The sequence below is a fragment of the Neolamprologus brichardi genome, chromosome 20 (assembly GCF_056152115.1).
Source record: "Neolamprologus brichardi isolate AB-2024 chromosome 20, ASM5615211v1, whole genome shotgun sequence".
NCBI lineage: Eukaryota > Metazoa > Chordata > Actinopteri > Cichliformes > Cichlidae > Neolamprologus > Neolamprologus brichardi.
The window spans coordinates 15,334,099-15,351,279 of record NC_142123.1 but is presented as its reverse complement, the minus strand read 5'-3'; the positions used below and the strand labels follow the sequence as shown (position 1 = coordinate 15,351,279).

Sequence of the window (17,181 nt, the reverse complement as noted above, 5' to 3'; positions counted from 1 at the left end):
AGAACAGACCAGTCCCTCCCTTCCTTTTACTCCCACTCCATGTCCTTTACTTAATTAGAACTATTCTTCATATGTGTGTGCGATAATTACAGTTGAATAGGTCCAAATTCTGAACCCAGTCAAAACATAACCTGTCTTTGTTTCATCATTGGCAATTCAAAAAAAGCTTTTATTACAAAAACCACAAATCTAGTAAAGATTCATGAAATCTGCCCACAGGGTTTTGTCACTGATGTTTCTGCCTTTATCACCCATCACCCAGAAGATTTCAGTTGCCTTCCCAGCATTGCCAGTACATTATCTGTGCTTTTGGTAGAACTTTGAATAGGGTCATTATTAATATTGGTGGTCAGAGACTTGTTCAGTACTTGAATTTCAATTTTTGATCTTATTTTTCTTCAAATAAGTTTGGTTTAGCTGTAATTTACTTTTTTTAATGCTCACATTTATGTATCTAACATCTAACAACCTACAATTTACAATGCTTTTTGAAATATATATATATATATATATATATATATATATATATATATATAGTGTTATTCTAATTTTAATGCAGGATAAACGGCCATACAGAGCAAATACTCCCCCAACTCATTCTATTTCAGTATAGAGTGACACTCTACTGCAATTTTCAGTTCTTTATGGTCATACTGTCTTCTCTCATATGTTAATCACTCTATGCCTGTGTGCGTGTGTATGTGTGTGTGTGTGTGTACTTAGCACAGTAGCAGAACAAAACATGGCTCACTCAAGTTAATAACAATTCACCAGCCTACAATCGAGGTTTTCCAGAAATTGATCATTTGTCAGAAAACAAGAACCAAATCTAAACATCTGCAAATCTAATGGGCTGGGTCAGAGCACTATGAGAAAGGCTGTAGCTCTCACTTCATTTTAAAGGCATAGATGGAATAAAATAAAGAGACCTATTCACATAAACAAAGAATAAAATGTAAAAAAAAAAAAAAAATTTAATTAAATAAAACCCAGACCATTCTCAATCCGACGTGTAACATACCAACGATTTGTCACATCCCGAGGCGTCCCACAGGAACGCGAAAGGTAACCTTCTGCATCCCTATGATATGCGCTTGATTGTGGATGTATTGGACCTTATTAGACAAGTACGGTTCCAAATATTTAAGCTTACTCTTCACCATAGTGCTATGGTTTAGTTCTACTTAGCAATATGCATAAAAAAGCCATGACCGAGGAAGGTACCATGGTTTCAGAATTGCTGAACAGACGTATTGACAGTGACAAATAGTAATAAGCAGAATGCTGAGGACACGTTGTCATTGTGCTGGAGACTACAGAGAAAAGAGATCTGCCTCTGACTTATTGATTGACTATTTGGGTGTAATGCAAACACGCATAAATAAACATGTTCGTGTATGTATGAAAGCAGGACATTACATTAATTTAAATTCATTTTCTGGAGACTAATTTAGAACATAACCATAACTAATGTTGTCCCCACAACATGAGCAATACCTTACCCCAACTCTTGCACACACAAATGCACACTGTTTTTACTTCTTCAGTTTGTTTATGTACTTAAGGTTATAGAAAGACAGGAAATTGTCCTGTTGAGGCTTGTCTCAGCAAACAGCGGATGTTATTACACCCACTGAGGAATCAACAACAAAAATATCAATGTTAAGTGTTGCCAACTTTGTGGGATATTGTGAGACAAGTATTTCTTAACAGGGCACAAAAAGATGGAAAACAAAGGACTATCAATCACCTGCTGTAGACAGAATCTCATACCCAGAGATATAAAAGAGTAAATGTATGTTTGACCCAGTAATAATCTCTACTCACAGACATAAAAATTAGCACTTGAATATCTTTGGGGTCTGTGTTCTGCTGCCTGCCTATCATGCAGTGATAGGAAATAACAGAGAACAATAAACACAGTTTAGAGAAGTTTCTTTAACTACATACATTATGTTGCATTCTGGATATGACAGCGGGGATCTTTAAGAAGCTGCTAGGAAACCAGCAGACATAAATGACAACAGTAGGCATTATCAGCAGCAACTGCCACCAATTATTTAGCCACACTGGGATTTTGAGGTAATAGATAATTAACCTAGGGAGATCACAAACTTTGTTGAATCACTAACTATAAACTAAATGTGAATAAAAATGTTTTGTGGTGAAATCAATGAGTTCAGCCTGATGTCAAGTCTGTGTCACACAAGTAAATGGACTGGTTCTTATAAAGCACTTTAGTCTACTTGAGCAATCAAAGTGCTTTATTCACACAAGCACTTTTTCTATACGTAAGTGCCTTCCTTCTAACAGTAACACTCTGATGAATGTATAAGAAAGTAACTTGGGGTTCAGTGTCTTGCATGCTTGGCATGCGGACTGGAGGAGCCAGGAATTGAACCACCAATCTTTAAAATACCAAGTTATAACTATCAGGTCTTTAAGTCTGACGTCATTAGCTGTGTCTGGGCCCAAACTCTGCTGCAGGTCCCCAAGTAAAACAATCACTGCAGCATCACTGAGAGTTGAAAAACTGTCTAAATTCTTTCATCTGTAATAAAATAATCAGTGTGGCTGCTCTCTGATCAGTGTGTAATAATTAAGTTTAACATCCAGGCATCCATGAAAACAGATTTTATTAAATTTAATGGAGTTGGAAGTTAGCAGGGAGTTAGCTTGCTAGTTTCCATCTAAATATAATATACCATGTTCAGACTGAGGGATTTCTGAAACATTTAAAACTTACAGCTCTGCTATCACTTCCGACATAAATGAAGACAGAACTAAACAGCAGTGGCATTCGTAGGGTTACTGAAGTTTGGCTAGCTGGTATATAACAATGTGCTACGTGATCACTAGTGACATAGCTATGTTAGCATAATATAAACAGTGAAGCTGGAGGATGAACGCTAACTTTTTTCCACTCGATAAAAGTTAACGTTAAGGGTTCCCGATGGTCAGGGACAAATGCAATCGCATGGCAGAATTCTGTAAATGGACGAAACTTCAGCCAGGAGAACAACTGAGATAATCCATCCACAAAACGAGGTTAGTCATTAATATACTGCTGCACGGGCTGGGCTGTAGTTACATCTTAAGGTTTTAAAAACTAAACTTGATTGATTGATGATTAGCGGTAATAAAAATGAGAGAGGCCGACAGTGATCACAGACTGTTTTAGGGGCTTGTTGAGATTAAATAGAACAAGATACAAAGCATTAAAACATGTTAAAAATACAAAAGCCTTATGAGAAGCAGCAGCGATGAGATGATTCAGGAGGCCGATCACATGGAAAGCGGCGGCAACTCCAGGGCAGGTCTGGGGTTTGTCCTTGATGGTGAGGCTCCTTAGCCCACAGATCTGGAGGACGATGGCGGCGCCAAATAAAACTTCAGGTGGTCTGGAAGGTGGCCTGTGATGGTGTGGTTGGTTGATGGCCGAGGAGGAGAAGGAGTACGTGCAGGCTGTGGCTGAGCAGGATGTGGACATGCATGCCGCGCAGGATGTGATCTGGCAGGCGTGCAGACCAGACAGCGCAACGACCTCTGGTGGAAACATGGCTGGACCAGACGGCACAGAAACCTCTAGTGGAACAGGATGAGAACCAGATGGTGCGGAGAGCTCTGTTGGAGCAGAACCAGATGGTGATATGGAGATGTGGAGGTCATATCTGGCTGGATAAGCTTGCCTGAGTTCCCAGCAGATGACACAGGTGGCTGGGTTGGCTCGCTCAAGCTCTCAGCAGAGACAGAACAATGAGACTGCTCAGCTGAGCTCCCAGCTGAGACAGGTGGAGGCAGAGTTGGCTAAAGTTGTGCAGATCACACCCCCTGCACACGACTCCACAGCTAAGGCTACTGTGGAGTGCTGGCCATTTTCCTCATGGGAATGGATACAGTGCTGGTGCTTGCCGAACACCAGCCACCCCCTCCCAGTGGGTGCAATGACAGGCTGAGTGTCAGCTGCCCCCACCCTAGGAACAGGGACAGGCGCCGGAACAGTCCAGATACCAGTTGCCTCCACTCAAGGAACAGATTCCGGTGCAGAGGAGGACTTGGCCATGGCTGCCCTCACCTGTGGAGTAGGTGACTGTGGAATAGCTGTTCAGCTGTGCTCCCCAGGTGTTTTCAGTTTGCCCATTTCCTGAGTCCTGCATAATGGGTCCAAAACCTGTTGACAGCTTACCATAACACAACGCTAACAAGCTCTACAACTTCAAAATGGCCCGGCCCAAAGACCAAAATAACGATCTTCACACATTTAATGTTACACTTATGTTTCATCACTAAGTACACACATGTCTATACTTTTCAAGAAACTTACACTTTCACTGATCTTTACAGCAAAAGTAAAAACAATAATTCATTCATTCAATAATTAAGTCAAAGTCAAAGTTAAAGTAAACTTTATTGTCATCTCTGCTATATCCAGTGCAGCATACAGAGAGATGAGACGATGAGGCTCTGGTTTCATCAGTGCAAAGCAAGCTAATAAATAGATATAAAAATTAGAAGAAAATAAATAAATATCCGCTTGAGAGTTACAATTAGAATTTACAATTTACAATTTACAGTTGGTGTGGTTTAAAGTGACCAGTGTAGCAGCTTGTAAACCCAGAGTGAAGAAGATTGTTCATAGGGCAGCATAAATTGTCCATAGAGTAGCGTGTCTTACAGAGGTAGTGGTGTGCAAAGTGCAAAAAAAGTCAGTTAACAGATTGTGTGGGTGTGTGTGGTGGGAGAAAGGGAGGGCTGGTAGTGAGTTCAGGAGTCTGATGGATCTGGCCTCGATGCTGTGGTAGTGTCTGCCTGATGGGAGGAGAGAAAAGAGTCCATGTGAGGGTGTGACGGGTCGAGCACGATGCCTGAGGCCTTACTGATGCAGCGATTTGAAAGATGACCTGTAGCAGAGGGATGTTCCAATGATCTTGGTAGCTGCTTTAACAATCCGTTGTAGTTTCCTAAGATCATCAACATTGCAGTTTCCAAACCACACGGAGATGCAGCTGGTCAGAACACTCTCTATGGTCCCCCTGTAGAACGTAGTGAGGGTGGGAGGAGAGAGGTTGGCCTGCTTCAGACGTCTCAGGAAGTGGAGGCGCTGCTGGGCCTTTTTGGTGATGGAGGTGGTGTTGGTGGTCCAGGTGAGGTTGTCTGAGATGTGAACTTACATGTCAGGTATACAGTAATCTGATATTTGGGGATAGCTATAGCTGAGATCCAATGCAAGTTTCACATTTATTCTTTCAACTTTAATTGTCAACCATATCTAGGTAATAATGGATTGCGTTTATATAGCGCTTTTCGGGTCCTCAAAGCGTTGTACAATTCCACTATTCATTCACTCTCACATTCACACACTGGTGGAGGCAAGCTACAGTTGTAGCCACAGCTGCTCTGGGACAGACAGACAGAAGCGAGGCTGCCATATCGCGCCATTGGCCCCTCTGGCCATCACCAGTAGGCGGTAGGTGAAGTGTCTTGCCCAAGGACACAACGACCGAGACTGTCCGAGCCGGGGCTCGAACCGGCAACCTTCCGATTACAAGACAAACTGCCAACTCTTTACTACTACTCTAGGTACTCTACTCTTTTGGGAAAAAAGAGTTTATGTGACACTGACACTGACAGCATTTTGCAAGATTTAAGAGGTCGTCAAAGCAGTTTTTCCATATGGTCAAATACAGTGGTCCCCAGTATGCTGTATCCAGTGACCAAAGAATACTGAACTAGGAGTCTTTCTTCCCTCCTGTGTTACTCCAAATCAAATACCCTTGTGCGGTGATGAGTTCTGAAGGTATTTATGTACTCTGTTGGATGGAATCCAGCAAAGTAGTAAACTCTGGGTTCATTGCACTTTTTTTTCTATATGTAAATTCCCTTGCTCAACTTTTATCAATAAACTTTGTATCATTCTCTCAGTCTCTGAGTTTATTTCATCCATTTTCTTACAAGGATTTCAGTCATATATAATGCAACTGATGATGTACAACTAATTTAAATATAGCTAATATTAATGGTTCTTTTGTTCTGTCTGACTTTTACATAAATTTTTCAAGTATTGAATTATACAAACTTAACCACAAGGTCCACATAAGGTAAACATTTGCATGAGCTAAGGGCCACTCAAATACTATACTTCAGTAGTATAGTAATTACTATAGCAATTATGGAGGTTCCATAAAAACAGATACAGACTGGTCGAGCTGCAAAGATCTGCAGGAAAAAGGGGTAAATTAATCAAATAAATTAAGCACATAGTGCTGATAATAGTGTTTATTGTCTCAGTCTCTCTGTATTGGTTTGAGCAGAACATTTATGATCCTGTCCAGTTATTAAAAATAAATATTCTACCTGAATATTTTTGACAGTGTATGAGTCCCTTTTGGATCAGAAAGACTCCAACAGCATTATCTACTCTGAGTTTTAAGTGAAACTGAAATATTTGCCAGCTGATTGAAATAGTGTGTCATCATGAACATGATAAATAATCAGTGCAGGGAATTTCCAGTATCCAGTATAAAAAGGTATCTCTTTTATTACAAAATAAATCATCTGGTTGTTAACAAATTATGGCAGGAGATACTGGATTCAATCCATGTGGTTTTTGATTTCAAAAATTCAACTGAAAAATAATTTCAGTGATGTGTACAGGAAATTTATACACATTGTCACAATACTGTTCTGTTCACTGGTTTCTTTGTTCTGATGTCCTTGATATAAATCAACAATCAAAGCATTTGTTTAAGCCTGATTCCTAATTACTTGTGTCAACATCCTGCACAGTGTGCACATGAGTATTTTCTATTAACAAATCAATTTTCTGTTTTTCTGTGTCTGTTTGCCTAGTTACTGGTTTCTAACGCTTCCCCTCTTCCTTGTGTTCAGGAGCTGTGGTCATAGCCTTTGTGGTCTGCTGGCTGCCTTATCACGCTCGCCGTCTCATGTTTTGCTACGTGACTGAGTGGTCAGAGTGAGTAACGATTCCTCTCAGTCTTTCATGCAAGGGAACATTCACTACTTGGTTTAGTCCAGGGGTCAGCAACCTTTAACACCCAAAGAGCCACTTGGACCCGGTTTCCACACAAAAGAAAACACTGGGAGCCGCAAATACTTTTTGAAATCTAAAATGAAGATAACACTGTATATATTGGTGTTTTTTTTTACCTTTATGCTTTGTGTGAACAACTTAAGTAAGTAAAGTTTATTTATTAAGCGCTTTTCACAGACAGACAGTCACAAAGCGCTATACACAAATATTAAAATAAACAATACAATCAATAGAAATTATACACAATGTAAAAGATCAAATGTAAATAATGTAAAGAATGTAAAATATGTAGATCAACAAAAGGCTTGTTTGAACAGAAAAGTTTTTAACTGCTTTTTAAAAGAATCCACAGAGCAACTAAGGTTTGTTGCTTATGAAATCCATGAAGTGCTACAGAGAAAATTACATTTAATTTATGTAATTAACACATTTCGAACTCTTAAAGAAATATAACAAAAGGAAAGACACCAAGCTGAACTAAAATGATCCGGCAAACAAAAACTGTTGTGAGCCGCCAACCTTATATTGCCTTTGGGCTTTTGGAGCCTTGACCTGACTTTTAAAAAGTAATTGGAAAAAAAGCACTATGCTGCTAAAAAATGAAAAATAGATATTTGCAAAATTCTGCCTATATATGTATTTTACCTGGTTAATGTGTGTGGCGGGGCGTGGTCTGCAGTGCCGCTGCAGGGGAGTCGGACACACCTGAGCTGCACCCGCAATCACGCCTCGCAGCCTTAAAGTCTGTGCTCTCTCTGCTGTTGTGTTGTCGGGCTGTAAGCTGAAAAGCTACAGCCGGCTGTGTGCGTACGGCAACCGTGTGTGAAAAGTGGTCAATAAAGAGATGCTGAAAAGCAGCGGGTCTGCCATGGTACGAAGTCACTTTCATCTTTATGCAGGACTGTAAGCTGTCATCTGTGAGGCGTGAGCGGTGTTTGTTTTTAACATAGTTTACGGTGGAGAACAGCTGCTGACATAATGTGGATCCGAAGATCCATAATTGGCCTACCTGGGGTCAAAAGTCGATACGAGCATTGTTGCACCCCTAATATATATATATATATATATATATATATATATATATATATATATATATATATATATATATATATATATATTTATTTATTTATTTATTTATTTATTTATTTATTTATTTATTTATTTATTTATTGGGGGTGCAACAATGCTCGTATCGATATTGAACCGTTCGATACAGTGCTTTCGGTTCGGTACGCATATGTATCGAACAATACAAAATTTTTAATTTATTTTATCAACTTTCCTTCTGACGATGCTGTCTGTGTTGAGCGCTCAGTGGATCTGCGCTCAACCGTGCAGCCTAGGCGGAGTAGTCGAACGCAGATTCACTGAGCGCAGGGTAAGCTAGCGAGACAGAAGTTAAGCTCGTTGCAACATGACAAATTGAACCTCCTCCACCCTCATTCAGATGTGGCGTTTGGAACTATTTTGGTTTTCATGTGATGTATGACCCTGAAGGTAAGCACGTCATGGACAAAAGTAAAACAGTATGTCGGATGTGCCACGCAACGCTTAATTACATTGGTGGGAACTAGTGCGTTAGCGCAGTTAGCTCGTTAACATGTTGGCCATCCAGCCCCATGCACGGGGCGATCTGCGGTAGCTCGTTAACGGAGATTTGCCGTGTTGTGGCGTTAATGTCATTTCAACGAGATTAACACTGACAGCACTAGTGGGAACACAACGAATATGACTGCACATTTACGCCGACATCATCCTCGTGCAAAGACAAGTGGAAGACAAAAACAACAAGCACGCAATGCTACAAACTTTACCCGAGTCATTTAGACAGCCGTTAGCACATGATTCTCCTTATGGGGACCTGATATGTTTAATATGCTGCTGAGAATATAGCCCAGAAGAAGCGTATAGTATAGCTTTTATTTTGGAAAGAGCCATTTCTCTGTAATAAACTCTCTTTTCCAAAGATGAGTGATTTCTCGATCAGATAGATTTATTATTTTATCCCTTTTTTGTTTCAGCAACATTACATTTAAAAACTGTACGTTTGAGTTAAAATATATATTTATAATTCTAATAAATGACAAATTGAAAAAGCATGAACATTATTTTGTATCAAAAAAATATCAAACCGTGACACCAAAGTATCGAACCGTGAATTTTGTGTATCATTGCACCCCATATATATATATATATATATATATATATATATATATATATATATATATAATCCAAATTGGACTGACTTCATTTAAAAATCTCAACCTCTTGTTCTTGCCCCCCCACAATTAACCTTTGCATTGTTTCATTAATCAAACAAACAACATTTCAGCAGCTGAATGGTCCTACTCGAAAAGTCTCTTTCTTCTGTTCCATATCAATAATGGATAAGCAGCTTGTAAATGTGGCAGCTGAAAAATCATACATCCTGAGCAATTAAATACACTTCCTATTCAATGAAACACAGTAACCACACGGCTTCTGTGGCTGGCGCCCCATTAGAGCAACACAAGTTGCAGAGCATGTTTGCTTGTTGCTTAATATGTGCATAATAATTATGAATAATGAATAATTGTCAAAATAGTTTATAATATATGTTTGGTGAATTAACCAAGGTCTTCTGTTCTGCTTCTGTATAATCTACAATTTATATTATTGACATAAAAGTAACTAATGTTCTCAGATAAATAATGAATTTAAAAAGTACTGCCCCGTTAACATTGGTGGGCCAGTTGAACAAATAAAAGGGTTACACGTGATTTAAAAGTGACTGTAGTATGTTTCTGTCAAACCAGGTTGCCTTGGAATAGGGGCATCTGGGTTATCTGGTTGGGTACAGGTATGTGGGGCTAGGCTGAGTTAATGCTCGACAGCGTAGTGCACTCCGGGCAGCCGTTGTTCGCAGGTTTGAGCCCTGGAGCCCCCCCTTCTGCGCTAGCAACAGCTAGACAGCTAAAACCATTCTTACAGTAGTAAGTATCCAGTTCAACTGTACTAGGGGAGGTCATGGACCCAGATCCCACTACCCCCTAGTCGTTCAAGGCAGCTTGTGCACTTCTATACCCCTACATAACGGGGCTAGCAGCCCCTTACACAGGGACAGAACCAGACGGCGTGGAAACCTCTAGCAGATCAGAAACAGGACCTGAACCAGATGGTGTAGAAACCTCTGGTAGAGACAGAGTGAGGTGGAGCTGTGCAGGACACACAGCCAGCCCAGGATGCTATGGCTGGGGCTGTGCAGTGTACGCAGTCTGTTCAAATGGCTCCACTGACATCAACAGCAACGTGGAGTCTCTAGTTGGCTGGATAAGCTTGAGCTCCCAGCTGAAACAGGTGAAGGCTGGGTGGACTCATCTGAGTTCCCAGTTGGTGATACAGAAAACTAAGACAGCTCACTTGAACCACCAGCTGACAGAAAGGAAGCTGGGTTGGAGCAAATTACAAAGCCTGATCAGGATGCTCTAACGGCAGCAGTTGGAGTTGTTGTGAGGGGCTGGCCTCACAACAGCCAGAACCTGTTTCCTTCCTTCCAATTACCAGCCCTCCCCACCCAAGGAGCATGGATGGGTGCAAGGACAGGCGGGGTCCTAGCTGCCCTTACACTAGGAATGAGTACAGACTCATGAACAGGCCAAGTTGCCTCTACCCGAGGGACATATACAGGTGCAGAGGAAGACTGAGTCACGGCTGCCTTCACCTGGGAAACAGGTAACGGTTGGACACCAGCTGTTCCCACCCAAGGAACAGTTGGGGACAGCTAAGAGTGGGGACAGTCTCAGAGTACCGACCGAGTGGCACAAAACACTATACACAGTTTTTGAATGGGTGACCCTAGGAAAAGAAAACACAGCTTCTGAGAGCTGGGAAACACACAGTCCAGTTTATTTGGGGCCCAGTTTGTGTTCAACACAAACAGAAACAGAAACTTCTGCTTCTTCAGATTTAGAAACAAAATCAAAGTTTTCAAGCTTCAAAGAAAAACACTGGGTTATAGACTGATGAGTTTGGCCAGCTCCTGGGCTCACAGCGAGTGAGATCCCTTTCCCTCTCGAGGTGAGCAGAATCTGCTGGGTCCATGGTGTGGTCGCATTGTTCAGTCAAGATTGCGTTGTGTGGCTGGCAGGATTGGACATGGATGTGAACATCCGAGCATAGAAAACACAAAACATAAACTAAACAGGAAACTAAACTAGGGAGCTAGGAAAACAATAAACAGAAAAACTAGGACCCAGGAGCTAACTAGTAACCACTCGGGGAAACAAGGAACATGGGAGAGATACACAGCAACATGAGGGACGACGTGACAACAGGCAGAGGGAAACACAGGGCTTAAATACACAGAGAGATAACGGGGGAATGAGACACAGGAGGAGAGCACAGCTGGGAGTAATCACACACAACGAGACTGGGGAGAAGCAAAACTGAACACGCTGCACACACCAGACAAGGAACTGTCAAAATAGAACAGGAAACATGAGACACAGAATGAGACATGAAAACTTAAGTTGACTAGACATGACACAAGGAACACAGGGGAGACACAGAGATGGAACCCAAGAGACTAGAAACTATAAATAACTATAAATAATTCAAAAACACAAAACACTGGGTTATAGACCCAGGACCATGACAGAATGGCCCTTATACAACAGGGCAAAATATTAAGCTGTGAACCTGATTTGCTTGTAGCTGAAAGAAATTCTTAATTAATCTCTTTGGATACAGTAACACATATTTTATGATGATAAAAATATGAATGAAGTCTAAAAGAATGTATTGGCAGCTACCTTGATCATGTAGCATAACTGTCATCCTGTCAGGGAAACTGTGAGAAAGCTTTACTTTAACAAATACGTTTGTAGTATTCTGTAGTATATTGAACTGTCAAACTGTATACCACAAAAACATATTTGTCAGAATGAACAACCACATGAATATGTAAATAAAGAATATAATGATGTGATCGAACTCTTTCTGACGCATTCATGTGGGGGTCAGTGTTACATTTATTCTGAAATGCAATTACTCATTATGAGTTAACATCAAGCAGATAGTTTAACATTTAGTTATTCATTAGAGATGTAAAACTGACTATGTTACAGGGTTCTTTAATATGACTTGAACTGTTCAGAAGACTTTCCAAATAAAATATATCATTCATGTATTTTTCTGAGTCGAGTCTGCCACTTCATGTCATAGCTGATTTCTGTCTCATTTGATGTCTGACATTTCATTTCCATGTAGACATTAGCTTCAATATCTGCATGCAAATGGGGGAAAAAAATCTATAACATTGGCATGCAGCGAAGTTTCTACAGCAGAGGTCTTACCCTTCAGTTGAAACTAACAAAATATGCACAAAGTTCTCTGAAACAGGTGAATCCCGGGAGTCCGTGAGTGACATCTCAAGCCTCACTTTTGCACATTTAAACTCCTCTACCAGGCTAGGGATAGGCAATGACAGTATCCCAACGCTGCTGAGGCATTTGGGAAGTCCGAACCACTTCTTAACGTAGGAGCTCACTAGCCTCTCCAGTCGATTGCCATGATTGAGTGAGACCTTTGTCAACGGCCACGGTAGTCTGGGTAACAACCCAAACTGGAAGCAACAGAGCTTCAGTTTCCCTGGGAGTGCAGTGTTGTTAATCCGCCTGAGGTCATTAGCCATGTTCTGCTGTAGTTGTTCAAGTTGCCAGGTATCATTGAGATTGGCAGTATACCACCGTCCCAGGCTCTTTATCATAATCATTAGTAGGGATGGGTATTGATAAGATTGTCACGATTCCGATTCCATTTTCGATTCTGTTTAACGATTCGATTCTTTATCGATTCTCTTATCGATTCTTTTTAAAAAAGGAGAACACTAAGTTCGATTAGCTTAGAACTCTGTTTTATATCTTCTCTTTGAACAAGATAGAAATTTAGGAGTAACATGGCCTTACAAACCCAACAGTGAGATCTTGAGAGATCCACAGCCTATGGCTCTTCAATGGGGTGTCACAGGGTCCCCAGGAAAAAAAATTGTAAATGTAAAATAATAAAATAAATATTCTTCTGTAGCAATAACAAAGTATAACATAAATTATTCAGTAGCAATTACACAAGAATATCCCTGCCTACAATTAAACACATTCACTTACCGAAAATCGGGGGTATCTGCTGTGGCAAATGGGTGCAAGCCTTTTACCACAAACTTAGTCACTGCTCGGTGACATTCGTCTATCCTGGCCTGAAAGGAGACGCTACCAGTAGACTGCAGCGACAACTGTCAGCGAGCGCCAGCCAGACTCTGTCTGTCTCTCTGTCTGTTTTGTTTTCATATTTTAATTTATATTTAATTGTGTTGTGGTTTGCAGTGTTTTGTGTTGTTTCATTTTAAATTTGTTTAAAAGGAAAAAGCTGAAAATTTAAATAGTTAAAAGTTGAAATGTGAATAGTTGGTTTTTGTATTATATGATTTATTTATTACATTTTATGTGGAGTGAATAAATAAAAGTATATTTACGGTGGCCCCTAGAGACAAAGCACATACAAACTTCAAATCACGTACAAACTCCGAAGCACGTAAAAACTCCAAAGCACGTAAAAACTCAAAAGCACGTAAAAACTCAAAACACGTACAAAAGACAACAGAAGTGCTCCAGGATGCTAGGCGCAGTGTTGAGCTTTTGTTACCTAGTGGCTACACAAGCCAGCAAGTACCAACGACCGGATTTGGTGTGTGGTAGTAACAGGTAAATGAACTTTTTTTTTTAATTATTTGAATATACATGAGTGCCTGTGTATAAATACACAAACAATACACACATGCTTTCAATTGTGTAATTTAAGTGATCTAGTAGCTCTGCTTTGGAAGTTCAGTTCATGCTAGAAATGTGTTTTGGAGTTTGTACGTGTTTTGTCTCTAGGGGCCACCGCATATATTTATATATAAACATATATAAATAAACCCACTTTGTTTTACGTTAGTAATTCCTTTTGTGCATAATTTTATATTATTGTTAATAATAAATTAATTAAAGCAACAAAACAACCTGAAGAGCTGGTTCGGAGCCGAAAGAGCCGGCTCTTTTTAGTGAGCCGAACCGAAAGAGCCGGATCTCTAAAAAGAGCCGGAAATCCCATCACTAGTTTGAGCCGCTTAGGCGCCATGTTTCCTGCCAGGTAAATGACGCTCCGCAACGTGGTGACGTCATTCGGGGCTAGGGATGGGTATTGATAAGATTTTCACGATTCCGATTCCATTTTCGATTCTGTTTAACGATTCGATTCTTTATCGATTCTCTTATCGATTATTTTTTTTTAAAAAAAGGAGAACACTAAGGTAAATTAGCTTAGATCTTTGTTTTATATCTTCTCTTTGAACAAGATAGAAATTTAGGAGTAACATGGCCTTACAAACCCAACAGTGAGATCTTAACAGATCCAACCTACGGCTCTTCAATGGGGTGTCACAGGGTCCCCAGGAAAAAAAATTGTGAATGTAAAATAATAAAATAAATATTCTTCTGTAGCAATTACACAAGAATATCCAATAATGTCCCTGCCTACAATTAAACACATTCACTTACCGAAAATCGGGGCATCTGCTGTGGCAAATGGGTGCAAGCCTTTTACCACAAACTTAGTCACTGCTCGGTGACATTCGTCTATCCTGGCCTGAAAGGAGACGCTACCGGTAGACTGTAGCAAGAACTGCCAGCATCTGAGCCAGACTCTGTCTGTCTCTCTCATCATGGTCACCTAAATGCACAGTAATGGCAGGTTTTGTAATAAGGCAGATCGCGCTAACATAATATGCACTGTTAGTTGATTATTTACCTGCCGTATTAACGGGAGAGGACGTGCAAACGTTACCGCTGCTGCTGGGTTGAGATTCACGAGTCCGGAGCGGAATTAAAAACACGACATTCATTTAAGGTTATCGCGTGTTTTGTGAGCAAATGCTTTTGCATATTCGTAGTGTTTCCTCCCTTAAATGAAATATCTACTTTGCAAGTATTGCAAGTTGCCCTGTTGTCATCCGTTCTCGTAAAGTATAACCAAAGTTTTGAGCGTTTGAGCCGCCATGTTTCCTGCCAGGTAAATGACGCTCCGCAACGTGGTGACGTCATTCGGGGCGACTGGAATCGATAAGGGAATCGTTTGCAAAAATGGCAAACGATTCCAAGGAATTGAAACAGTGGGAACCGGTTCTCAACAAGAACCGGTTTTCGATACCCATCCCTATTCGGGGCGACTGGAATCGATAAGGGAACCGTTTGCAAAAATGGCAAACAATTCCAAGGAATTGAAACAGTGTGAACAACAAGAACCGGTTTTCAATACCCCTCCCTAATCATTACTTATTAATAATAACTAATGATTAAATGAAAAATATCATATGAACACAGAGAGAGTGAAAAGAGGGGAGTGATGGAGTTCCATACATCATGGGAAGCATCCAGAGGGCTTGGCCTCTTACATGATAAGTAAGTTAAGGGTTCAGAGTCACTTGATCAAGCCCTTACTTTAAATTATCAAAAAGGAAAGTTTTAAGACTAATATTTAAAGTCAAGATGCTGTTTGTTCCTGAATCCAGACTGGGAGTTGATTACATAGAAGAGGGGCTCTAGGAACCACAAGTAAGCCTGCAGTAAGAGAGAGAAGTGCTCTAATTGTGTGCTATGCTACTATGAACTCTTCAAGATATGATGATGCCTGATTATTCAGGGCCTTGTGTGTAATGAGAAGAATTTTAATTCAATTCAATTCAATTTTATTTATATAGCGCCAAATCACAACAAATGTCGCCTCAAGGCGCTTCATAGATACAGAGAAAAGCCCAACAATCATATGACCCCCTATGAGCAAGCACTTTGGCGACAGTGGGAAGGAAAAACTCCCTTTTAACAGGAAGAAACCTCCGGCAGAACCAGGCTCAGGGAGGGGCGGCCATCTGCTGCGACCGGTTGGGGTGAGAGAAGGAAGACAGGATAAAAGACATGCTGTGGAAGAGAGACAGAGATTAATAACAGACATGATTCAATACAGAGAGGTCTATTAACACATAGTGAGTGAGAAAGGTGACTGGAAAGGAAAAACTCAATGCATCATGGGAATCCCCCGGCAGCCTACATCTATTGCAGCATAACTAAGGGAGGATTCAGGGTCACCTGGTCCAGCCCTAACTATATGCTTTAGCAAAAAGGAAAGTTTTAAGCCTAATCTTAAAAGTAGAGATAGTGTCTGTCTCCCGAATCCAAACTGGAAGCTGGTTCCACAGAAGAGGGGCCTGAAAACTGAAGGCTCTCCCTCCCATTCTACTTTTAAATACTCTAGGAACAACAAGTAGGCCTGCAGAGTGGGAGCGAAGTGCTCTAATAGGGTGATATGGTACTACAAGGTCATTAAGATAAGATGGGGCCTGATTATTTAAGACCTTGTATGTGAGGAGCAGGATTTTGAATTCAATTCTGGATTTAACAGGAAGCCAATGAAGGGAAGCCAAAACAGGAGAAATATGCTCTCTCTTTCTAGTCCCTGTCAGTACTCTTGCTGCAGCATTTTGGATTAACTGAAGGCTTTTCAGTGAGTTTTTTGGACATCCTGATAATAATGAATTGCAGTAGTCCAGCCTGGAAGTAATAAATGCATGAACTAGTTTTTCAGCATCACTCTGAGACAGGATATTTCTAATTTTAGAGATGTTGCGCAAATGGAAGAACGCAGTCTTACATATTTGTTTAATATGTGCGTTGAAGGACATATCCTGATCAAAAATGACTCCAAGGTTCCTCACAGTGTTACTGGAGGCCAAGGTAATGCCATCCAGAGTAAGAATCTGGTTAGATACCATATTTCTAAGCTTTTCAGCGCCGAGTACAATGACCTCAGTTTTATCTGAGTTAAGAAGCAGAAAGTTAGTGGCCATCCAAGTCTTTATGTCTTTAAGACATTCCTGCAGTTTAACTAATTGGTGTGTGTTATCTGGCTTTATGGACAGATAGAGCTGGGTGTCATCTGCATAGCAGTGAAAATGTATGCTATGTCTTCTAATGATGCTGCCTAGGGGAAGCATGTATAATGTAAACAGAATTGGTCCTAGCACTGAACCCTGTGGAACTCCATAATTAACCTCAGTGTGT

General features: G+C 40.5%; 1 protein-coding gene across 2 annotated transcripts in view; it reads left to right on the top strand.

The window, feature by feature from the left end:
• ntsr1 (neurotensin receptor 1 (high affinity)) overlaps positions 1-17,181 on the top strand; it is a 72,709-nt gene that overhangs the window by 33,977 nt on the left and 21,551 nt on the right. For both annotated transcript variants that reach the window (XM_006804036.2, XM_006804035.2), the window contains exon 3: positions 6,889-6,973. In XM_006804036.2, coding sequence (XP_006804099.2) covers positions 6,889-6,973 — 85 coding nt within the window. The remainder of the gene's footprint in view (positions 1-6,888; positions 6,974-17,181) is intronic.